General features: G+C 34.9%; 2 protein-coding genes and 1 pseudogene across 8 annotated transcripts in view; 2 read left to right on the top strand and 1 right to left on the bottom strand.

The window, feature by feature from the left end:
- The window catches only part of PTBP3 (polypyrimidine tract binding protein 3), a 93,652-nt gene that overhangs the window by 37,861 nt on the left and 29,749 nt on the right, over positions 1 to 26,042 (bottom strand). For 4 of the 7 annotated variants that reach the window (XM_037152799.2, XM_037152801.2, XM_037152802.2 and 1 more), the window contains 4 exons: positions 20,025 to 20,109; positions 14,170 to 14,339; positions 10,903 to 11,049; positions 1,340 to 1,504 (listed from right to left, as the gene is read on the bottom strand). In XM_037152799.2, coding sequence (XP_037008694.1) covers positions 1,340 to 1,504; positions 10,903 to 11,049; positions 14,170 to 14,339; positions 20,025 to 20,109 — 567 coding nt within the window. The remainder of the gene's footprint in view (positions 1 to 1,339; positions 1,505 to 10,902; positions 11,050 to 14,169; positions 14,340 to 20,024; positions 20,110 to 26,042) is intronic. The other 3 variants (XM_053656141.1, XM_053656142.1, XM_053656140.1) reach the window with 1 other exon arrangement.
- On the top strand, positions 18,929 to 19,936 carry LOC119054767 (protein SGT1 homolog; annotated as a pseudogene).
- On the top strand, positions 21,454 to 21,735 carry LOC119054768 (small nuclear ribonucleoprotein E-like). Its single transcript, XM_037152804.2, has one exon. It carries the CDS (start codon positions 21,454 to 21,456, stop codon positions 21,733 to 21,735), a length of 282 nt encoding a protein of 93 aa, XP_037008699.1.

Raw genomic sequence — 26,042 nt, 5'->3', positions numbered from 1 at the left:
CTACAATGTTACAGTGCCAAATGCAAACAAACCAGCTGATGGATTGTGGAGTGCTCCATACCACTTTGTGGGATAAAAAGAAGAGCAGAAAATCTACCAGAACAAAGAAACCAATCACTCAAGCAACTCCTGAAGCTTTTTAGTGAACAAGTGTTGTGGATACCACTGTTAAGCACTCCCTAGGATGTGCTTCACAATTCGTATTTTAAAAAAATGATACTCAAAACTATCAAAGGGATCACAGCAGGCCTAATAAATGGCGTATTTTGACATGTACATGTATAGCACAGGAACTGTATTAGGAAATGTATCCAAGCTCTATCACCAGTTGGTACAGTGACTGTGAAAATGTAATTTAACTTCTAAGGGCCTTGTTTCCTTATTTGTAAAATGAGAATAGGGTAAGATGAATTTCAGTTCTTAAATACGCATGCATACCACTCCCACCCCCCAATGGCTCTTCACTTAGTAGTACAAAAACAAAGATTAGAAAAACGGTTAAGTAATTCTGGAATGGCCTGGCCATTATATTGGCAATATATATTGAAATGTACATGTAAAAATAAGCAAATAATATGTTTCAGTATTTTAATAAACAAATTGACAACTATAATGAACTCAAATCAATACGTAACTGAAAGGGACAAAAGTAACTGGAGCTTTTGGGTTAGATGCCAAATGTTTGTGTATACAGATTACAAATTAACTTGTATGTTACACTTTAAGAATATGTACATATATATTATATATATTACATATATTATATATAGATGGAGCACTAGGTAAAAATATAACAGCACAGAAAACAAAACTCTGGACTTCACACTAGGAGGCTTGAGTTCTAACTGGCTCTTCAATTACTCTCTACAGCATTCAAGGCATCAATTACCTGAGTCTCAGTTTTATTCACTATAAAATTATACGAGGTGACCTTCCAGTTTTTAAATTCTAATATGTAGTCATAGTAGGCCACGATTTAGTAGAATGTCTTTTATCAAGACAGTTCAGACATATGAATGGGTAGTCAATGACAGCTATGTGGGGCATCAGTCAGTATTTAACATGATACTTCATGTTACATATAGAGTTAAAATATATCTTAATTTCAGTGCTTTTTATAGGATTCTATGCTTTAATCATTTCCATGCTGAGATATAAAAAAGGATATCTCACACACCCTTTCGAGCCAAGTTATTTAAATTCAAAAAATGGAGACCATCAAAATTATCTCTAATTGATATTACTTCTTGCATGAAACAGGATAAATTTTTTTAAAAATTATGTAAATCAACCAAGCAAAATCAACAACCTACAAACTTATAACAATGTTCATCCTTACCTGATGAAGAACTTCCAGAGTAACAGGGTAAAAGAGGTTTTCAATAATTATTCGGAGCACAGGGCTCTGCCCAGGAAGGACTGTTCCTTCATTGGTAAGAGCTCCAGGAAGAGCCAGACTTCCTGACTGGACAGCACTGACCGCCTGCAGTGCAGCTTGGGCTCTCTGCGTAACAATCCAAAATGAGAACTTTTGGTTACACAGAAGCATTCTATGAATCCTAAAAATTAGTTAATGTAAAGCAATATGAAGTATATAGTTAAATAAAAATATACATATCTACTTTTTCTGTACGCACATAAACTTACAACTAGTAAAGAGTCAAAAGACTTGCTTTCTTATCACAATGGCACAAAATATAAGAAAGCTGCTTAAATTTACTTGAAGAAATGAAAAAAAGTACACAGCAAAAAAAGATGAAACTTAGATATGGTTTTAATTCAAAAATTTTAAATGACAACAGAAAAAAAGGCAATATGAAAGTAGTATTAAAGACCACTTAAAAACCATTCTAGTCCCCTTCTTTTCTTCTCCCTGAACAACTGAATTCTAAAGCCTTTGGGGGAAAAAGGACTCAAGGCCATGGATATCAGTGTGGTGACTACAGGGGAGAGAGGAATATAAGGGGACTATTAGTAAAATGGAAAAAAATTACAATTAGGATTAAATTAAAAAAATAAAGCCTTTGGGTGGAATATGATAAATGTAAGTATGGGGGAGAGGAGCGGCAGTGGTTCAGTGAGGTAAGGAAGACAACCCTGTAAGAAGGCATCCTGACACAGCAGCAGGGCCTGAGGAATAGGAAAGCAACCATGTAGCAGAACTTCCTAGCAAGGGGAACCTGAGTGCAAACAAGGTAAGAAACGTATCTCTGTGCAGGGGTGGCTCACTGCTAAATATCAGAAGCTGAGGAGCAGGAGAAAGGTAAGAAAGGCGTCTAGAGGACAGTAACCTGTCCAGGAGTGTCAGAGGCCAAGGAGAGTCAGTAAGGGTCCAGGTGGGATGGGTAGCCAATATGGTAATGCCAGTCTGCATATGGTGAACAGGAGGTTTGTGAGGGCCTGAGTGGAGTAAAAAGGTAATACTAGAGAGACAGCCTTGTATGGGTCGTTAGAGCCCAAGCAAATGAAGACAGACAAGTTTCTAAATATTATGTTTCACTAAAAGAAACCATCGTGTTCTAAAAAATGTTTAGTTCCAGATGTGGAGTAAGGAAAGCAGATGAATGTACAATTTTCTGTTTTTATGGAGTTGGTTTTTTGTTTTTTTACGACAACGCGAAGCAGTGTTAGAAGAATGATAGGAAGATGCCAAAAGGACCCCTAAGGTGTCCTACTGACTAAGTACACGACACTTTGAAAATCACAATAATAATAATTCTAACAAACATTGGGCTGCCAAAAAGTTACTTTGGTTTTTCCCATAAGATGGCTTTAGAAGCACTTAGTTGTCTTTAACTTCATTTGAAGTAACTTTGTTAAGATTGTATTGTGACAGCAGTCCAATCTGTGTATGTAAAACAAAATCTCAAAATTGGTGAATTTTCGTGTACCATTTTAATACTGAAGATGGAAGAAAGCAACATTTTTGGCATATTATGCTTTATTATTTCAAGAAAGGTAAAAACATAACTGAAATGCAAAGAAAGATTTGTGCAGTGTATGGAGAAAGTGCTATAACTGATCAAACGTATCAGAAGTGGTATGTGAAGTTTCATGCTGGAGATTTCTTGCTGGACAATGCTCCACAGTAGGGTAGGTCAGTTGAAGTTGATAGCAATCAAATTGAGACATTAACTGAGAACAATCGACACTATACCACATGGGAGATAGCCGACATACTCCAAATATCTGAATCAATAAAGCTGTTGGTGAAGATGAAAAACATGTCTTTTATTTTACAGAAAAACCATACAGACGTTTTGGCCAAGCCAATAATGGCCTATCAAATAAAACAGGAAACTTTTAGTTCATACTGATATAAACTGACAGCTGATAAGGACCAGTATATTTACACTGCCTTAAAGCACCTTTCCCCAAATACTCTTCTTTCTCCCTTTGTAAGTCCCAACTTTACAGTGGCACAGCCAGGCAACACCAAGTGACCAGAGAGCACGTCACCAGTAATGCAAGAAACTGAAATTACGTCCCACTTGATATGATGCAATTAAAAAAAAGAACAAAACTTCTATGTTGTTCCTGTCAAACATATATACACTGAACCTAATCACAAGAAAACATCAAACTAAGGAAGATCCAAACCAAACTCAAACTAAGGAAGATCCTAAAAGATAAACTGCCTGTATCTTTCAAGTGTCAAGGTCTTGAGACTGAAAGAAAAACTAAAGAACTGTTTGAGATTAAAGGAGATTAACAAAAATGTGACTTCTAAACAGAACATGTGATTTGGAAGAATATTTGTTTTACTCTAATAAACATTATGGGACTACTGGCCAAACTTGAATAGGGACTGGGAGTTGGAGGGAACTAATGTATCAGTATTAATTTCCAATTTTTAAAAAAGCCTCACCCAAGAACATGTTTATTGATTTTGGAGATGAAGAAAAACATGATGTGAGAGAGAAACATCGATCACTTGTTTTTCCTTTGTGCCCTGCCCAGGTACCAAACCTGTAACCCAGGAATGTGCCCTGCCCAGGAATTGAACCTGTGACCTTTCAGTTTGGGGGATGAAGCCTAACCAATAGGGACACACCACCCAGGGCTTAATTTCCTAATTTTGACCTGTATCCTGGCTGTGTAGAAAAATGTCCCTGTTTGGGGGGGGGGGGGGAGGGCGGCATGCTAAATGTTATTAGACAATGAAGACAGACCAGATTAGCAATTAATTTTCAAATGCCTCAAGAAATCAGAAGTTCTCTGTATTGTATTGGCAATGCTTTACTAATTTTCTCAAATTTTAAAAACATTATTTAAAAAATGAAGTAGGTGAAGGAGGGAAAATTGGAAGAAAAAAGCATGGTTGATGATCACTGAAATTAAATGGACATTTTCACCAATCTTTTGTTCCGTACTTATTGCTTAAGAAATGCTGAAAATTAGTAAAATGTTTATGCCACAAAATGAAAAACCCAACCACTTAGATGTAGCTCCTTTCATTTTCACATGGTGTTACTTGAGATTCTAAAGATCATAGTACTTATGTTGTTTTAAATGAGCAATTCTTGTATTTTATTTTCATGATTTTAATTTATACCACCACTCTGTGAGAAAAGTAGTTTTCCAACATTTTGCTGTAACATTAAAATTTAAAATAAGTATTTTTCTGAAAATTGGCCATCTTTTACTTCTGTATGCTTAATAGTAGGACTTCTATTTTTATACTTATATACAGTCATGCTGTGCATATGACATTAAGGAGTATCAAACATACACACAATGTACATAGTCTTATAATGTAAGATTATAAGGGAGTTGAAAAATTCCTATTGTTTAGTGACACCTTAAAGGTCATAATGTTGTAGTTATAACATGTTACTCACATGTGGAGATGCTGGTGTAAACAAACCTAGTATGCTGGCAGTTATATAAAAGTATAGCACATGCAATAATGTACCAGTATGTAATACTGGATAATGAAAATAAACATCTATGCTACCAGTTTATCTTTTTACTACACTTTTTATTATTTCAGAATGTACTCTATTTATTTAAGTTTGCTATAAAACAGCATGCCATGTTATGGTGGCAGTAGCTTTATATATCTAATGTTTACTACGGGGGTCCCCAAACTCTGGAGTTAGGAATAAGGCCTCAGAGCAGGAGGTGAGGCTGAGCTACAGTGAAGAGATTAGCTGGCATTACCACCTGAGCTCTGCCTACTGTTATCCCCACTATCCCCTTGGTCTTCTATGAAACCAATTCCCAGTGCCAAAAATGTTGGGGACTGCTGATTTATTGCATCTCTTTTGACTGCATCATTTTCTCTTGTGCTTGATTTAATCTTTTATAAATCATTTTATAAATGTAGTGTTACCAAAGTGTACAGTGTTTATAAAGTCTGCACAGGCATACAGTGATGTCCCAGGACTTCATTTTCACTCGCTGCTCTGTGACTCATCCAGAGCAACCTGCAGTCCCTACAACTTCGTTCATGATAACTGCCCTATACACATTTAACTTTTTTTTTTACCTTTTATACAGTACTTTAAATTACCTTTTCTATGTTTAGATGCACAAATATTCACTACTGTGTTACAATTATCTATAGCATTCAGTACATTAACATGCTGTGTGGACTTTAACCTGGGAGAAACAGCCTAGGTGTGTAGTAGGCTATACCATCTAGGTTTGTGTAAGTGCACCCTGTGATAGTCACATGACAAAATTACCTAGATGCATTTCTCAGAACATATCTATCATTAAGTGGCAAATGACTGCGCAAGCCTTTTATGTGTATCTTTTAATAGCATATTCATACCATATACAAATTTTTATGTTATCAGGTAAAGCACAACTGTCAAATACTCCATGTCCAGAGCATCACCATCTTTGAGAACCATTACAATGTTTTATGTCACTGATTTTCAAAACTATGCTCTTGGAAAGACAATTATATGTGGGACAGTGAGGACCAACATCCCACTTCAAACATGGCAGTTTATGTCAGCTATTTATACTGGCCTCTTCAGTAAGATTTTATGATTCTACTTCTTACAGCTTTGAAAACTGATTTAGACTTCCAATACTTTGAGCCCATATTTAGGTGAGGGATGGTGGTGTCGATCAATCCAAAAAGACTCAGAACTGACACAGGGGTTAAAATGAGCAGACAGGAATCAAAGCAGTTGTAACTATCACACACACACACACACACACACACACACACACACACACACACACGAGCAGAGACATGGAAGGTAAAATACAATGCTGTACAACCAAATTTCCTGTGATGATTGAAATATTCACTACATACACTGTCCAGTTTGACAGTCACTAGCCACGTGGCTAGTGAGCACTTGAAATTTGCCTAGTGCAACGGAAGAACTAAGTTTTTTTATTTTGAAATTTATTTGTCTAGGAAAAAAACAACAAAAGAGATGATGTACAGGATATCATCATAGTGAGGTTCTAAGTAGAATATGAGTTCCCTTTCCTCCCAGATTAGGATAATTAAATGTTATCAAAATTAAGCCTGCACAAACAAAAGTAAACTTAATCTCACTGACCTTATGTCATTGTACCTACAATAGTTCTATTTCTTCTTTATACTAAGCAATTCTCTACATGTATGCTTAGAACTGCTAGTATTACTGTTTTTGCTGTTGTTCCTCTTCTCTCTTTCCTCTTTGGCATATCATAGTGGAGAAATATAAAAAGCCATTATATATACTGTCCTAATCATTCTGGAGCTTTCAAAAATATTCTATATTAAGTATTTCATTGAATACTGTGCACAAAGGTCTCTCTGAATATCAGGCATGCAAGAAATGCTTTTGACAGCAAAAATCTGAGAAATTTACACCTGGGGAAAAAACTTTATTCTGTAAGTAGTAACTCTATAGTTTCCATTTTTAATTAGGCAAAAGAACATTTAAGTAAAAAACAAAAATGAAAATGAGCCATACTCCCTACTGAGAAAAACAGAAAAGTCAGGAGGAGGGAATGATAAATATTTTCTGTTACTCTGATACTAAAAATTGCAATGTAGAATTCCTATTACAGGATAACATTTACATGTTCAGCAACAAACTCTATGGAATGATTACAACACTATAAAGGAAACAGCAGTATGATCAAAATACCAACAAATATTTTTATTGAGGCAGAGAGAGGAATATACTTCACATAGAATTTAAACATGCTGAGATTATGGGAAGAAGACATTTCTGAAATTGAGATGGAAATGAGTATACAATAAAATGCACAGATTTTATGTGTTTAGTTTGATGACTTTTTAGGGAAAGCATTTTAAAGAAAAATCCCTCCATAGTCACCTTTTTGAAGATTTATAAACTTCTACCCACAAGGTCAAGAAAAACTGTGTATACAAACAATTAACAGCTGCTCTTAATGTAACCATTTCTCAAATGATGTACCTTAAAATATACGATATAAATTTTTTGGCTATAATTTTAGTTTAAATCAAGGGACAAAAATGTCTGATATTCGCCTGACCCTCTGGCAAGTATGTCCATAAGCTGGAAAAGAAGTTATGTGCACTGGGATATCTTGTTATTCAGAGAACAAAACAGAATGAACAGTAATTTATCTGCTTCCCAGAACTGTCAAAATAAAAGACATCTGAAACATTTTATATATGCAAATAGGTACCTTTAATTTTGAATTCAGCTTTGGTGTAGAACTTTGAATAAAAGAGAAATTATATTTTATGAAACATCAATGCATAAAAATTATGCAAAGTAACAAAACAGAAAGGATATTGGGAAGAAATCAAGTCTATCGAAGAATAAACTAGGTCATTTGGGCTGGCTTTGGTTGCCAAGCAACTGGGATTTCTTACTGTTTCCCTTTAGAATAATTCAGCATTTAAGAATTTTATTAAATTGTTTATTTCTTCTTCAAGACTTATTCTAACATATTTGGGAATCACACTAATGAGAAAACTGCACAACTTACATAAAAGAAATTAAAAGCTCTACTGAAAGACAGGAAACAAAATATTAACGTCCTCTTCAAAAGGATCAGTAAGCAATATAAATATGTTAGTTATCTGAAATTCAATCTATAAAATCAACTCAATTCCAAGGATATATTTTTGGGGGTAGAAGTTATCACAATAATTCTAACATATCTGGAGAAATAAACAAAATATACCAACCAGTTAATTTCATAAAAGAGAGAGTCAAGAATGGGCCTGACCCTTTAATATACTAAGGCACAGGACACTGTTACAGGACTAGAACGGAACGGAATCCAAAAGGTCGTCCAAATTAGACACATGGTGCATGTGAGCAGCTCTCTCATGAAGGGGGACCTAGGCCATGCCATGCAAGCAGAGTATGTAGGTATGTCTAACGACTATATACATGCATGTTGTAAATAGTCATAGCATGTTTACAGAAAACTAGACCATGACAAAGAACATGTTTCACATATGTGGATAATAGGTTATAAAAAAAAAAATAACCAAGGAGAAACAGGTAAAATAAAGACCAAAAAACCCTAACCTTACTCTCTACCCCCAAAATATTTCTAATGAAAGAAAGATTTACATCTGAAAATGCAAACAACTAAAACATAAAAGTAGGAGAATATAGGTAATTTTTTTTTAATTTAGTTAAGCTAGGTCTTTATGAGCATGGTTTCAAAATCAGAAACTATAATACAATCCTTAGGAATGTGTTGCATGAAAATATTTTAGAAACTGTATTACTAGCAGACAAAACTCCTGAGACAAACTAAAATGGTGGTTACCAGGGTCTCAGAGAAGGGAATGGGAAGTTAGTGTTTAATGGGTACAGAGACTCAGTCTGAGAAGAGGGAAATAAGTTCTAAAGATGGATGGTAGTGACGGGCTGCACACTGTGAGTGTACTTACTGCCATTAAACAGTATACTTAAAAATGGGTACAATGGCCCTGGCTGGTGAGGCTCAGTTGACTGAGTGCTGACCTGCAAACCAAAGGGTCATTGGTTTCATTCCCAGTCAGGGAACAAGCCTGGGTTGTGGGCCAGGGCCCCAGTAGGGGACATACGAGAGGCAACCACACACTGATGCTTCTCTCCCTTTCTTTCTCCCTCCCTTCCTCTCTCTCTAAACATAAATAAGTAAAATCTTTTAAAAAAATGGTTAAAATGGTAAAAACCCACATTAACAGAAATCACTATAAATACTTGTAAGTTACCAAATAAAAATAAGTAAACAAGAAGATATAACTTCTCACCTATCATATTAACAAAGACAGTAAAACTGGTCATACATTATCAGTGGCATCTTAAGTGGGCACATAATCTTTACAGAAAGCAACTGTACAACATGTAATCAAAATATAAAATATGCATATGCTTAGTCCCAGCAATTTTGCTGCCAGAAATGTAAACTAGTAAGATAATGCTGCAAGTGTGCTAATACATAATGTAAGAATGTTACTGTAATGCTATTTGTAAAAGCTAACACTGGAAATAATCTCCATGTCTATTCTTAAAAATTTGGGTAATGCCCTGGCTGGTGTAGCTTAGTGATTGAGCGGGGGCCTGTGAACCAGAGAACCACAGTTCGATTCCCAGTCAGGGCACATGCCTGGGTTGCAGGCCAGTTCCCAGCAAGGGAACGCACGAGGGGCAACCATACATTGATATTTCTCTCCCTCTCTCCTTCCCTTCCCCTCTAAAGATAAATAAATAATTTTTAAAATTTTTGGTAAGTTATAGCTGTTCTATAAAAGGGAACACTGTGCACTTAAAAATTATAAACTAATTCTGTATTTGTTCTCATGAAACAATGTATGACAGAGCTTTCAAAACATCAGAGTTCCTTTGGTATAAAACTATATACATAGATGACAATATACCTGAATAAAGAAGGGGCATACATCAAAATGTCAGTTATCTCTGGGTAACTAAATGGCTTTTTTGTTTTGTTTTCTTAACTTTTCTGAGTTGCTTGTTTGAATGTCTTCCCATGAGCATGTACCCTATTTATAATTTATAAGGCAATTTTTCATTTTAAAAAGTCTATTTCTAGACCTTTACTCTAATATTTCACTTACTATTAAGTTTACACAGTTTATAAATGACATTAATATCTCCTAGAGCAAATTAAGGATTATATATAGGAAATAGCAACTTTTAAAAACTAATGTGGAAAATTATCATTTAAATTCAGCAGCTTGCATTGTAAATAACTTTCAACACAGAATCAAAGAGCTGGAGGAGTTCTTTCACCTAGAGCAAGAGTACAGGGGCCAAACATGCTCTTAACATAATAAAAAAATGTCTTAAAATGTTACTTGTTTTGTGGATAAATGTTTTCTACCCTTAAGTAACTTCTAATTAGTATTTTAACTATGTACTTAAAAGTTAACCTGGAGTGACACAAAAGATTCAGCATGAACTACACCATAACAAAAACTGGTTAACAGGTAAGAAAGGTTGGTATTCTATGTTCACCTTTAAGTCACAAATCATTTAATGAACACATCTATATAAATTCTTAACAACATCTTAAGTTCAGTTGCTTAAAAACACAATAGAAGCATCATTGACTTCATAGTGCCTTTATTATATATTCAGTAAAAAAAGGATTGACTTTTAAAGTTCCTTCTAAATCTAAGATTTTAAGAGATATATAACAATTTAAGTTTTTACTTTTCTCATGAAAACAGTTTCAAGAAAAAACTCACATTTTAAATTTGCCATTTTTAACACCTTAACCTCAAACTTCATATTTCTAAATGGCTTTATTTCCGGTATTCAAGATTTTAGATTAGAATTTACATACACAATCTTTACTAATAAACCATCCTAAAAAAAAAACAAAAAAACCCACCTCTTTTCCCCATCTGAAACACAGAAAATTAATTTTAAGCAATTTTACCATATGCTTTTATAACTTTTTTAAAATGCCATTAATACTTACAGCTTGATTAGGTAGATTGTCAGTCTTAAGTTCTCTGTGATTGGAATACTGAATAAAAATAGGCTGGCTTCGAAGATGAGGAGTAACAGGAGTGTAATAATTCACCATAGTAATAGCAGCTTCCTCAGAAGCCATTTCTAAGAAAGCCTGCAGTAAACGCAAGAAGGTAAAGTGAAAGCTCATGTTTTTGAAATACAGCTAAGAACTTTCTTGTCATTCTAGCTTGCTCTAAACTCATTCATTCTCAACCTAAATTAATACAGACCCCAAGGGGATGAACTTTTGTTTGCCTCAATGTGTATCACTAATATTAATTGGGAATATTTGAAAAGTTGAGTTCAGTAAAGGATTTGGGATTAAGAAACTACCAGTTGATTAAACCATTTCCTGTGGTTTTTGGGTTTTTTTCTCTTTATGTTTCTCCTAAATCTAGAAATAATTAAAAAGACAAAAACAAATGTGTGCATTACTACTGTAAATGGATGCTTTTGGCAGCTGAGATTTAACAGTTCTTTCCTAAAAATTCTCTAACAGTGATGAGGCATAATGATTTGTTCTTCTTTACCTTTTTATAAAACAGCTGTTTATGAATACAATTAAATACAGCATGCAGGCAAGAGGCTCTACTGTTCAAATGAGAAAAACAGAACTTCCTATTTTAATTCAATATTGGTCAGTCATTCAAGTGACAATTTTTAAATCTCTGTAATCATTATATTAATATTAGATGTCTGCAGAGTAACATAGGATGATCTAAGATGGAAAACTCACCTTGGTATTTATAACTTAAATATATAGCTTCTTTTGTCTCTTCAAGACTCCTATAATTTCTATTACAGGAACAAGATACTCATAGAGCTTTAAGGTGGCAAGTTTTGCCACCTATCTTAATGGTTAATTAGGAAGATAAAATATAGACATACACTAACCATTCTGAACCACCTTAAGAACATACGAAATTTAAAATACAGGAAGAATCCTGGATCCAAATCAATGCAAATTTCTAGTTAGACAATTCAATTCTTTTTTACTACAACAGAGCATTTAATTGAGAAGCATATAGTAACCAATTCCAATTATATATAAAACATTTATAATTTATGTATAAAATATGTATTTTAACAACAAAATTTACTGAAGACAGCAAATGGTTAAGTATCTATAAATTGAACTTTCTTTGTTTATAGTTACCTTACTTGGCAAGTGTTTCCATTTGGCAAATATTCCAGGGAAAGAAGTATTAACTTCACAAATATTAAATATGATGCTTAACTGAATTAATCAAATGTCACAAAAGAATTAAACTACTAAAAGCATTCTATTAAGTAGTAATGTGAGCCACACAACAGTAGATCAAATACTGTTAATTAACTGATCTACAATGAACAAACAAAATTCCTCTATCTTCAAGAAATGAAATATACTTTGAGCCATTTATACCATCTAAAAGGTGGTATAAATCCACTATCCAATTATTTCAGTAATATACTTTTTCTAACATTTCTAAGAAAGGAGGATAAAAATGATCAAGGTAAAAATAGCTATGGCAATATTTCCTATCTCATTTTTAATCATCTCTTCAACAAAAAATAGTAAACTGCATTTTAATAATATTCACTATGTGGGAAGAAGGTCTCTTTTCTGAAAACTTTACTACATGTTAAGAATTGACTCAATGTTTAACATCAGTCGCACATTGTACACTGTATTTGGAATAGTACATAATTCTTGTCATAGAAAGTTTTTTCCTGAAAGTATATACAATCTAAGAATTCACATGTGAAAATAATTTTTCCACATGGCATCCAGTAAAGATTTTATTTCTGTTTTTCTAAAGTACCCATTCAGAAGGATCAATTTTCATTATCTGGGTGGAAAGAAAATCAAGTCAGTACCCACAAAAAAGGCTGGTAAAAATTTCCTTCCTGCTCTCAACACCCTACCTGCAAGTACCAAGGGAAAGATTATGCCTAAAAGTAGTTCTAGTGACTCGCATCAGAATCTCTTACTTAAGTATACTACTAACAAGATATTTTTCAAACAGAATTTGTGATCAAAGGACAAGCAATCAAGATAATAGTTAATTAGCACTACAGATAAATATAAATCCAGAATCAATAGTAGAGACAAAGGAAAGTATGATGTCACCTGCTGCCTCTCACAGACATTTGCAATGATGTGTAGGATATACTACAGAAACATGATAATATACATGATACACAGTTGTTAGACATCTCACATCATTAAACATGGCCATATTGGCTCTTTTTGAACTATGCGAACCTACTATTCTTAACAGAGGCAACTGTGTTAAAATAAAAATCTTAGTACATGTACTATCTTCAAGAGATGTAAGGTTAAGTGTGTAGACACAACCAGAGCTGAATACTAACACATGTTATTTACCTTCTACAGATTAATAACCTCATCTAAATTAAAGAGATGTTAGTTTGTAGTTTACTAAAGATATGGGCCTGAATCAGACATCATCATCCAGTCTCTAGCAAGTCTAATACGAATTAATTTATTTATAAATATATGTAAAATGTGCTTCTTAAATTTTGTTTATGAAAAGTCTAAGAAACACAGGGACTTATCATAATGTACTACACAGTGTCTAGTTCCTCTTCTTTACAGCAAAGCTCAGTGTGAAAGATTTTCAGGACAACTGAAAACTAGAACTAAAAAATTCATCTCACTGGGGGGTCTGTGCTGGAACAAGAAAGCATGCAATTATTCAAACACATATGACAAGTATTATAGTTTTGTCATGATCACAGCAAAAGCAAGTTTCCTTATTCATCTTAAGAAAAACCTATTAACTTCTGAAATGAAGAACCGCTTACAGTCTCTTTCAAATTATTAAAGAAGCTACATATTAATTCGGCAACTAAAATATATTAAAAATGTATATGTAGATGTTGGAAAACATGTATGTTCTATAATTTGCCTAATGAGGTATAATTTATATTCTCTCTGTCAGGAAATTCTAGTAATATAGAATATTTTCATAAACAATTTTGCAATTAAAAATATAAAATGTTTTTTATTAAGGAGGAAAAAGACCAGTCAATAAATAAGGTACTCCTTTTCCTGTGTTAATATTTTTGCTTGTTGCTTCCTGTCATACAAAAAAACTTTATAATTTAAAAACCACTCAAACAGAAGGAAGTTGAGAAAGTACAGAAAAATTCAAGAAAATAAAAATCATCTTTAACACTAACACTCGGAGATAGCGCTATGGGCCAATCTTTACACATTACATACCTGGCTTTTTCCTTTCAACATCAAAAGATTAGTCACTTTGCCAAATGGTAGACCTAATGATATAACTTCTGCTTCGGTGGCATCATTTGGAATTTTGCGAAGATGGAGAACACGAGAAGGTGAAGAGGGAGGTCTATCTCCTTTAAATTTCTTGTTGTCATTCCCATTAGCTAAAAAAATAAGATTTTAAAAAAATCACTGAAACTAATTTTGGTTGACGTACTACATTAACCACATTGTCACATTTGATCCTCCAAGAAGAGTGCCCTCTGTGGAAAGCTCTGCAAAATCCATTACATGGATAAACAAGATGCAAAAAGAAAAGATAATTGACTATTTATAGGATAAAAGATAAATGACTACTTACAGCAGTATTATATAAAATAATAACATATGTTACAGAAATAAAATATCTTGGGGGTTATAGTATTATATGAAATGTAACCTGTATTACAGTAACATAAAGGATATGATGAGGAAAGCAGAAAAGTTCTTACATTATACCTAGGTCTTACATTATTTGAAGGTAGACTGGTAAATCTAAGATGCATGACCTGGGTATTTAACTTAAGAGCAGTCACTTAAAGTAAGCCCTGTCCTTACCCTATTCTGCTGTTGATGTCACAAAATTACATCTTTATATAGTGTGTCTGGAAATACAAACTACAAACTAATAATTCTTTTGAATTCATTCATCTCTTAAAGTGACGTTACAAACCAAGTCACTTGAAAGCTTTACATTAATAATTTTAAAAACGATATTAGTCTCAAATTGTGCAGAAAAAAGTGGCGTTATAAACCATTGTTAGAATACTAGCTTTTATAAGTGCCCGTGTATTTTTATCTTCATTAAGATCTTTACTTTCTGTATGGTTTTTACTTACTGTCTAGTGTCCTTTCTTTTCATCCTAAAGAATTCCCTCGAGCATTTCCTATAGGGCAGGTCTAATGATAAACTCCTTCAGCTTTTATCTTGTAATGTCTTAATTTCTCTACCATTATTTTTCTTTTTTAAATCAGTGACTTGACTTTAAGAGTCTAATGTATTACACATAATTTGTCTGATTTCTTTTTAAAAATTCAATTTATTTAAACTAAAAAGAGGCGTAAAAAACAAAAATACCTTTGAATGACAGTTATGCCAATTACAGGATTCTTTGACAAGATGACTGTCTTATTCTTTTAGAACTTGGAATACACTGGCTGACTGCCCGACGGCCTCTAAAGTTCTGGATGAGAAATCTGTCCTTACTCTTACTGAGGATCCCTTGTCTGTGACAAGTAGATCTTCTCTTGCTTTCAAGATTCTTTGTCTTTTAAATGTTTGCTTATAGCGTGTTTCAGTGTGGATCTCATTGAGTTCATCTTACTTGGAGTTCACTAAGCTTCTTGGATATTTATGAGTTTATTCATGTTTTTCATCAAATTTGGAGATGTGGTAACTCTGGATATCAGACTCTTCCCTTTCCCCAAGGACTATCAGGGTGCTGTTATTTTTATTATCTTTTATTTTTTGGAATAATTGTAGGCTGTGCCAAGGATGAGCCTGGGGTGTAAATTAAGGTCTTCTCAAGTTTCTCCTGAGCATTTTCCTGGGTATGCAGGACCACTTCCTGATTTTCCCTATGGATACAGTTGTTATTTAAAGTCCTAGTCTTTAATGTCTGGTTCCCAAAAAGTAATTAAGAAAATGAAGTAGGGGAAGAGCACCAGCTCTTTATATTTCCTGGTAGTCACTTGGTAGGGAGGGCGACATGGCTTGCAACAATAGGGGGAGATGCGGAAGCTGCTTGCTTCTTTGTTGGCAACTATCTGACCGGATGAAGCAGTTACCTATCAGAAGTTTAAGGACAAGGTCCTTTTTGCCCACCCCAGCTACCACAAGCTGTTTATAAGCTGCTCCTGGAATAGAGACACAGCTGCCTGCCATGTGCCTGGAGGTGGGGGAAGGTAGCTGCTACTGTGCTAAGAGCTTAAAATTAACCATAATTTACCTTCCAAGTCTATCCCTGGAACTTGCAAGCAAGCCTTCAAAAGATTGAAGAGTTCCAAATTAGTTACAGATTCTGGCAATGCAACTGTTGTCTACACAGGAAGTCACATTCCTGGTGCTTCTTATCCTGCCATCTTTCCAGAATCCTCCCTCAATTACCTTTTAAATTAACAAGAAAGGAAAAGGAAAGGAAAGGAAAGGAAATGTAACTTTCCTTTCCTATGAGAAAGGAAAGTCATGTATGCACATAATTACCACTTTGTATAGACCCAAGTTTCCACCTGGTATCATTTTCCTCAAGAGTGAAGAATTTCCTTTACCATTTCATGAAATGAAAGTATGTCAGTAACAAATGCTCTCACCTCTTGTGTGCCCCAAGGGGAGCTTTTTCAAATGGACAAAGAATTCCAGGTTGATTGTATTTACTTTCAACACTTTAATGATGCTCCACTGTCTTCTGGCATATACTTTTGGGTAAGAAATCTCTCGTTATTCTTCCCATGAAAACTCCAGCTACTTTTAAGATTTATTCTACATTTCTGGTTTTCAGTAATTTGATTATGATGAGCCTTGGTAAGGTTTTTGATATGTGTATCCTGCTTGTGGTTCTTTGAACTTTTTGAATATGTGGATTTATAGTTTCTACCATATGTGGAATATTTTTAGTCATTATTTCTTCAGCTATATTTCTGCTTCCTCACCCCCACCTTTTTCTCTGGGATTTCCCTTATATGTATGTGTAGACTACTTGATGCTGTTCTACAGGTTACTAAGACTCTTTCATTTCTTCTTCAGTCTTTTTTTTTTTTTTTTTGGTCTCTGTGTTTTACCATCTATTTCTATCTTCAAATCCACTCATCACTTCTGCAGAATATAGTGTGCAGTTTATGCCATGCTGGGTATTATTTTCAGACATTAAATTTTTATCATTAGAATACCTATTTGATTTTGTTTCATTTTTCTCCTTGTTATGATGATATCTTAATTTAAACCTTTGAACATACTTTTAATAACTTTCAAAGTCCAAACAAATCTGCCAATTCAACCTTCTCTGTCATTTTCTAGGTCTGTTTCTGTTGACTGATTTTTCTCTGGATTATGAGAAACAATTTAGTGGTTCTTTACATATTTGGCAATCTTTTTAAAAAAGATTGTATTTATTTAACCCCAGAGAAAACGAAAAGTGGGAGAAAGGGAGAGAAACACTGAACAGTTGCTTTTTACACACTCACAACTAAGAACCTGGCCTGTAACCTAGGCATGTGCCCTGATGGGGAATCTAATTGGTGACCTTTTGGTTTGAGGGAAAACTGAGCCACACCAGTAAGGGCAATATTTGGCCATTTTTGATAGCTAAAAATTGCAAGCAATAGAATCTGTTTTATTACTTTAAAGTGCCAAAGTTGAACTTCCGGTCAGAATGGCAGTGTGGATAAACACAGCTCGCCACCCTGCACAACCAAATCAAAAATATAACTAAACTATAGAACAACCAGATTCAGAACCATCAGAAATTGAACTGAATGGAAGTCCTACAACTTTGGAATTACAGAAGAAACCATATTGAGATTGGCGGGAGGGGCAGAGACAAAGAAAAAGCTTGTTTCACACCCACATGTGGCAGATAAAAATTGGGAGGATATCTCAGGAGCAAGGCATCCCAGACCCATAAGAGCCCCCCAGCCCAGGGTTCCAGTGCCAGGAAGACAAGTCTCCATAACTTCTGGCTGTAAACACCAGCAGAGACTGAGACTGTGGAAGACAGAAACTGCTGGAATCCCAGGCAGTTCATTTTAAAGGGGCCACACACAGACTTACTCCCTCTGAGCTCCAGTGCCAGGGCATCAGATTGAAAGGCATCAGAGACATACAGGGAGGAACTAAATTATCTGGCATCAGGGTGAGAGCCAAGGGGCAGCTTTCTCCCAGACGGAAATGCTGACAGAGGCCATTTTTCCTTTTCTAAGCCCTCCCCCTCAACAGAGCAACAGAGCCAGCAGGTGGGTACCATATCTGAGACTTCATCAACCTGGGTCAGACTGTTTGCCTCACCCTGGTGATTCCCTGAAACTCTGCCCCACCCAACTTTTGGACCCACCCAGCCTGTTTCCAGTGGCTTTTCTATATGAATGGCTTGTACGGCACATGCTTCAGATTTTCCTAAATTCTCTCAAACAAGTTGCATCTGGCATCACCGAGCCCCACACCTCTAAGTTATCCCAGGCCAGGACTAGCAGCAGCCGGTCTTAGTTCACAGCTCTTGTGGGCATCTCCAAGCACAGCACACAAGTAGTTGCTACCTGCAGATAACTTTGTAGCTAGTGGTGTGTGACCCTGAGACAGAATACAGATAGTGGCTGACCTTGGACGTGACAATAGCAATAAGACTCAACTACAAGAGGAGGGTGCATACATCACATCACATCACCCTACCAGCTTGGGTATTGGAGGCTGTGCCACTGGACCCTACAGAATACCTTAAGTCACTCTATCAAGCCTGGGAAGTGTAGTAGCTCTACTCAATACACAGAAACAAACACAGGGAGGCTGTATAAATGAGGAGACAGAGAAACATGGCCCAAAAGAAAGAACAGAACAAAACTCCAGAAAAGGAGCTAAACAAAACGGAGAAAAGCAATCCTTTTTTGTTATATATAAACAGAGGCACTTCAGCCTATGTTTATAAGATGAGCAAAATAAGGGCAGCAGCGGGTCTTGCAACCTCAGTAGTAGGAGCTCCAGCAACAGCAGCAGTGACTATGAGGGATGGTGGCCACTATAGCAGGACTGGCAACAGCCCAGAGGTTTCTCCCGAGCCTCTCAGATGCTCTGGTTGACGAGGAGCCCCAGGCAGCATTAGGGGAGCTCACTAAGGCTTTGGAAGAGAAACCAGATGATGCACAAAATTACTGTCAAAGAGCTTATTGTCTCGTCCTTCTTGGGAATTATTGTGATGCTGTTGCTGATGCAAAGAAATCTCTTGAACTTAATCCAAATAATCCTACTGCTGTGCCGAGAAAAGGGATGTGAATACCATAAAAAAACTTTGCTGCGCTCTAGAAACCTTTACAGAAGGACAGAAATTAGATAGTGTGGATGCTTCTTTATTATCTGGATTAAAAGGTACCAAGAAGCTCAGAATGAGTCACAATCCAATGTGTCTGTATCCCAGAGGGCTGATCAGTCAAAAATCAAGTATGACTGGTATCCAACTGAATCTCAAGTAATCATAACACTTATTATCAAGAATGTTCAGAAGAATGATGTAAATGTGGAATTTTCAGAAAAAAGTTGTCTGCTTTGGTGAAACTTCCTTCTGGAGAGGATTATAATTTTAAACTGAGACTTTTTCATCCTATAATACCAGAACAGAACACCTTTAAAGTACTTTCAACAAAGATAGAAATTAAAATGAAAAAGCCAGAGGCTGTGAGATGGCAAAAGCTAGAGGGGCAAGGAGATGTGCCTAAGCCAAAACAGGTTGCCACAGATGCAGAGAACCTGTATCTATCATCATCTCATTATACAAGACATTAGGATAAATTAGTTGGAGACATTAAAGAACAAGAAAAGAATGAGAAGTTGGAGGGAGATGCAGCTTTAAAGAAACTATTTCAGCAGATCTATTCAGATGGTTCTGATGAAGTGAAGCGTGCCATGAACAAATCATTTATGGAGTCTGGTGGTACAGTTTTGAGTACCAACTGCTCTGATGCAGGTAAAAGGAAAGATGAAATCAATCCTCCTGATGAAATGGAATGGAAAAAGTACTAAATAAAATTTTTTAAATGAGCAAAATATGAACAATCTTTAAAAAAATTGAAAGAAAACATTTCAGATTTTGAAGAAAATGAAAACTCACCATACACACCTGTAGAAGGAGTAGAACTGTTCATGGTAAAAGGTCCGTTAAAGATGCCAGAAGAAAGAAGCTCATCAGGTCCCCGCTGAAAAGCAAGAGCAATATTCTGTTAATAAAAACAAATCTCAAATAATGATCCATATTTACCACTAAAAATATAAAAGTCAGCATTACTTCATCTGAATATCAAGGCATTTAAGGGGACATCTTCGAGAGTCACAGAAGCTAAACCTTGGAAGTGAATTTTATAGTAAGGGAAAATTACTGCACATTTACACAACTGTTAGTTATTAGAAAACAGAACTGTCATCACATAATTGGGGTATAATCCTGTACCTTTTTTGATTAAACCCAATCTTCTAACTTGTTACATGTGAACTACCAGAAACCAGATTGAGTAGGTACATCCTGACATTGTTTTTGTAGTATATTTTTAAGTACACTTAGTATATTAAATGTGAAGTTTCTATAATATATTCGAATGCAATTTTTTAATCCTTTCCCAAGGACATTTTTTTCATTGCTTTATTTTTTTTAAGAGAGAGAGAGGAAGGGGGGGAGGAAGGGGGAGAGAGAAACATGATGTGAGATGGAAACATCAACTGGCCGCCTCCTGTGTGCACCCTGACCAACTGAACTCACAACCTAGGTATACGCCCTGACCAGGATTCAACCCACAATCTTTTAGTCCACGGACAACGATCCAACCAAGCCACACCTGCCAGGACTGCATGAAAATATTTTGTGTGGCACTCCCTAAGAATTCTGATTTTTTAAATAACTTTTTTAGGTTGAACACAAAGATGTGATTTACTTCTATATTGTCCAAATCCTTCATATTCAGTGCTTTTTCATATATTAATCTTAAATGTATACTATTTATTAAACAACTACTATTTAAGTAATTTATTTCTCAGGTAAGAGTTTTGACCAATTCCAAAGCTGAACTCAGGTCAATGCCAAAACACAAGTTAGACAAGCCTTTCATTGTAACCCTTGGTAATTGTACCAAGATTTAAGTTTATATTTAAGGACAATAAATACCATGTATAAGTTAAAACCTACCTATTTCAAATGTTACCATTTGTTTAGCTTGATCAATTTTTAAAAAAGATTTATATATTTATTTATTTTTAGAGAGAGAGGAAGGGAGGGAGAAAGAGAGGGAGAGAAACATCCATGTGTGAGAGATACGTTGATCAGTTGCCTCTCACATGCTCCCATGTGGGGGACCTTGGCTGTAACCCAGGCATGTGCCCCAACTGGGAATCAAATCCGAGACCTTTAAGTTTGCAGGTTGGTGCTCAATCCACTGAGCCACACCAGCCAGCCATGGCAGCTTTATCAATTTTTAAGAAATATTTTTTATTCCAGAAGTAGCTTTTTGAGGGAGTGTGTGGGTTAGTGTGGTCTTTCATCAGCTTCCACCATGGCATACTGTGGCCAGAGCCAAAAAGTGCAGGAGGTGATGGTGCAGCCCATCAACCTCATCCTCAGATACTTGCAAAACAGGTCTTACTGTATTCAGGTGTGGCTTTATGAGCAAGTGAATATGCAGATAGAGGGCTGTATCACTGGTTTTGATGAATACATAAACCTTTTACTAGATGATGCAGAAGAGACTCATTCTAAAACAAAGTCAAAAAAACAACTAGGTCAGATCATATTGAAAAGAGATAATATTACTCTCCTCCAAAGTGTCTCCAACTAGAAATGAGTAATGAAGTGAAAAATTGAGAAGCAAGTTTGTATTTTGTGGGTGTTATTTGTGACAGGTAGTCCCTGAACATTTATTCATATTGTTTTGATTACCTTTTTGCTATTACCAGATGAAAATAAATGGTATGTGGTTGTTTTTATATAAAAAAAGAAATATTGTTTTATCTCCTGATGTAAAATTAGTCCCCAAACTATCCTACAAATATTAAAGTAGCCATAGTACTGTAACAGATATTGTTTAGGTGTAAGTACCACTTTCAAAGGGAACAACTTCAGTTTTAGCTGAAGAAAGGCAAACTACCAATGTGTTTGCCTAACAGAAATACAATTATTTAAACAATTTCTGTATTAGACGTCTGAAAATTATTTTCTTTGGTTCTTTCACTAAAAGTCATAGAGATAGCTTGGGACAAGAGGAAGAAATAAAGTAAGCTTGTAAGATGAAAATTGAAAATCTTAAATTACAGAAAGGTGGGAATCACAGCCTCACTTAAAGCATAGGTCTTCCTCATAATATCTGAAATACAGGTATTGGTAGCCAAAGACAGACTTAGTTTACTGACTACCTGCAGATATAGAAAAGTGAATTTTTGAAGTCTTAAATGTAGTAAAAATTTAAGCATGTCCAACATGTTTTTATGTATAAGGAGTTTGGTAAAACATGTGCTACTAATATATATATCTTCTACACATATGTGAGTTTAGTATCAATCAATGTTTCTATATGTAAATTGAGTTAATTTAATCTTTGAAACCTCTTAAGAGATCACTTTAGCTCTTTTCTAGACTTGAAGGAGTATGTTAAAATACCAACTAAACATTAACTCTAGGTGGTTTAGAGATTGAAATGTACAAAGCAAAATAATAAAGACTCTAGAAGGTAGTAAAAAGAGTATCTTCATAATCTTGGAGTAGGAAAACGTTTATTAAACAAGAAACGAGAACACAATTATAAAGGAAAATATCAATAAACTAGGCAACAGAAATTCAGAATTTCATTTTCAATATATACGAATACTGAATCATTACATTACACCTGAAACCAATATCTGCCAAATATCTCAATTTTTAAAGTATTTATTTAACAAAAAAAATCACTAGATTAAAAAGGCAAGTCATAGAGTAGGAGTAAATATTGAAATATCTACAATATATATCACAAACAGAAGTTTTATATCTAGAACTTACTAAGAAGAAAAAAAGAGGGGGAAAAATACCCTACAAAGAACCGAGAAAGAGTCAAGAATAACAGAAAATGACAAGAGAATTGAACAAGCACCTTATAAATAAAGTAGTAGACTTTATTACTGATCAGAGTAGTTGTGCTCTCTACTTCTTCTATGAAAAGAACTACTCATCACCAACCATGGCCATGTGACTTGTAATGCTTCCTGTGAGAAGATACCTCACTGGTCCACTGACACTAAGCATGGTTTTATGATTTCCTTTGACCTATGGAATATGGATGGACATGACCTACACTAAATCCACATAGACTCTTTAGAAGATATTAACGGTTTCTAGTTGTTCCTCTTTCCCTCCCAAACAAGAACGTATCCAAAACAGAAGCTGCTCTTTCAGCCTGGTTCCCAGAATAAGAACATGTATAGCTATGCAAGGGCCACCAACATTGTAAGTAAATAAATGTTTCTTATTTCTCAGTCATAGCAAAATAACATACTACAAACACATATGAAAGACACCTAACCTCTTTGCTCATCAGAGAAATGCAAGTTAAAACCACAATGAAATATTACCATGTTAAAAAGACTGAAATACCAAGTGTTGATAAGAATGTAAAGTGTCAGAACTCCTACATGTTGCTAGAGGAAGTGTAAATTGGGACAACTCTGTAAAAATGACCCAATATACTAACCCTGAGTATAGGAATATCTTAGGATCCCTATGTATTCTGCTCCTATGGATCCACTCAAGAGATTGACTGCTTATGTGCACCTAAACATATGAGAATGTTCTCAGCATCATTATTTCTACTAGGCAAACCAAAAACAACCAAATGTCATCAACTATAAAATAGGTGAATAATTTACTGTAAATACATTCACTGATTTGTAACAATGAGAATGAACTGCTCCATACAATAACATGATTCTCACAAACATAAAAAGTCAGTCACAAAACAATGCATGCTATATTATTGCATTTACATAAGAGTTCAAAAATATAATCAAAACTAAATTATACACCTAAGCTATATATCCAGATGTAAAAGATGGGAGGTGGACCCCTTCCTAACACCATATACAAAAATTAACTAAAAAAGGATATATATTTATACCTAAATGTAAAACTATAAAACTCTTAGAAGGAAACACAGAAATCTCCATGACTTTAGATTTAAAAATGGTTTCTTAACACCAAAGCACAAGTGACAAAAGATAAATAGATGAATTATATTTCATCAAAATTAAAATCTATTATACTTCAAAGAACGCCAACAAGAAAATAAAAAGAAAAGCCATAGAATTAGAGAAAAAATGGCAAATCATGTATCTGACAAGGGACTGGTATCCAGAACACATAAACTCTTGTAACTCAGTAATAAAAAGACCAATAACCCAATTTTTTAAAAGGTAAAGATTTGAACAGTCATTTCTCCAAAGAAGATATACAAAAATGGCCAATAAACACATGAAAAAATGTTTAACATCACTAGTCATTAAGAGCATGCAAATTAAAACCATGAAAAGATCACTTGAAATTACAATTAAAGCCAGGATATCACCATATCACTACATACCTATCATAACTACTAAAATGACAACATCAAATGCAGGTAAGGGTGTGAAAGAAACTGGCTCTCCAAGTACTGCTGAGAGAAATGTAAAAAAGCACTGTGGAAACAGTTTGGTGGTTTCTTAAAAACTAAACATATACTATGCTGTACATCAGAAACTAATATAAAAATATTAAATATAAACTTTAATTTAAAAAATAAATTTGAAAAACCCCTAAACATACATAGCAATCTCAAAATATCATCTGCTCAAAACAAAAATTCACAGGTTCTATGATGGCATTTATACAACATTCTCAAAGTAACAAAATTATAGAGCTAAAAAACAAACCAATGCTTGCCAAGAGGCAAAGACAGTTGGTGGAAGAATGGGAATATGATTGTAAAAGGGTACCATAAAGGAGATCTTTGTGGTGATGAATTAGTTTTATATCTTGACTGTGGTGACAGTTATATGAATCTACACATGCAATAAAATGAAACGGATTTATACAAAGGCACTGTATCAGTGTCAGTGTGCTTGTTTTGATAGTGTACTATTAAGATATAACAATTGGGGGAAACGGTGAGTAGCACACAGGACCTCTCTATAGCATCTCTGCAACTGGCTGTGAAACTCATTTTTTCAAAATAAGTGAAAAAAATTTGACAAGAAATACATCATTCTGAGCCAGAGGATTCCTACCGACTTGCTAACCCGTGCTCATCCTCACAAGCAGATAAGACTGATCCAGGTGTCAAATACCAAAGCTCATTCTCAGAGCTCATCCCTATCTCACACTATCATCTCTCACTATCCTTCTATACAATGATGGTCCAGAAGGCATCCCTTCAAAGACAAGCATGTTCAGAAACAACCTCATGAGTTCCTTATGGATCTTTATGTAAGAAAAAGAAGGGAAAGAATCAAAAGGCAGATAACATACACAGACACAAACAAAAATGACACAACTCTAAATTACGAGCAAACAGTTCCTAAAATTTAAACAAAATTTTTGAAGAACAAATAATAGCCTCTCCTAAATAAAACACAAAGGAATACAACAGCTTAGCAGGAAGGCAAATGAGAATTCTACTTAAGTAGTTAAAAGACAAACTGGGGAAAAACCTTAAAGCAGTGTCATGAAGTCAGACATTTCAAAGAGAAGGATGAGAGCCAAAAGTGCAAAAAACACCTCTCTACCATTCAAAGGCAGTATCTGCTGTAAGGAATCAACTCTTACTCTGTAATTTCAGTTCAAAAAGCTCCAAAAAACAAATTTTCAAGAAAGCCCTTTAATCGAGGCACATGACACTATCTAAAAGGTTTCTAGCCACGATCAGTATGGCTCAGTTGGCTGGGTGTCCACTTGCTGAGTGAAAGGGTGCTGGTTAGATTTCTAGTCACGGCACATGCCTGGTTGTGCATTTCAGTCCCCAGTAGGGGCACATGTGAGGGGCCACTGCTCAATGTTTCTTTTTCACACGGTTTCTCCCTCTCTAAAAATAAGTAAATAAAATCTTAAATAAAAAATAAAATAAAATAAAACAAAATTAAATTT

This window comes from Artibeus jamaicensis, unplaced genomic scaffold (assembly GCF_021234435.1).
Source record: "Artibeus jamaicensis isolate MK-2021 breed Jamaican fruit bat unplaced genomic scaffold, CSHL_Jam_final scaffold_1964, whole genome shotgun sequence".
Classification (NCBI taxonomy): domain Eukaryota; kingdom Metazoa; phylum Chordata; class Mammalia; order Chiroptera; family Phyllostomidae; genus Artibeus; species Artibeus jamaicensis.
Note: the sequence above shows the minus strand (reverse complement) of the source record. Positions and strands in the feature narration are given on the sequence as shown.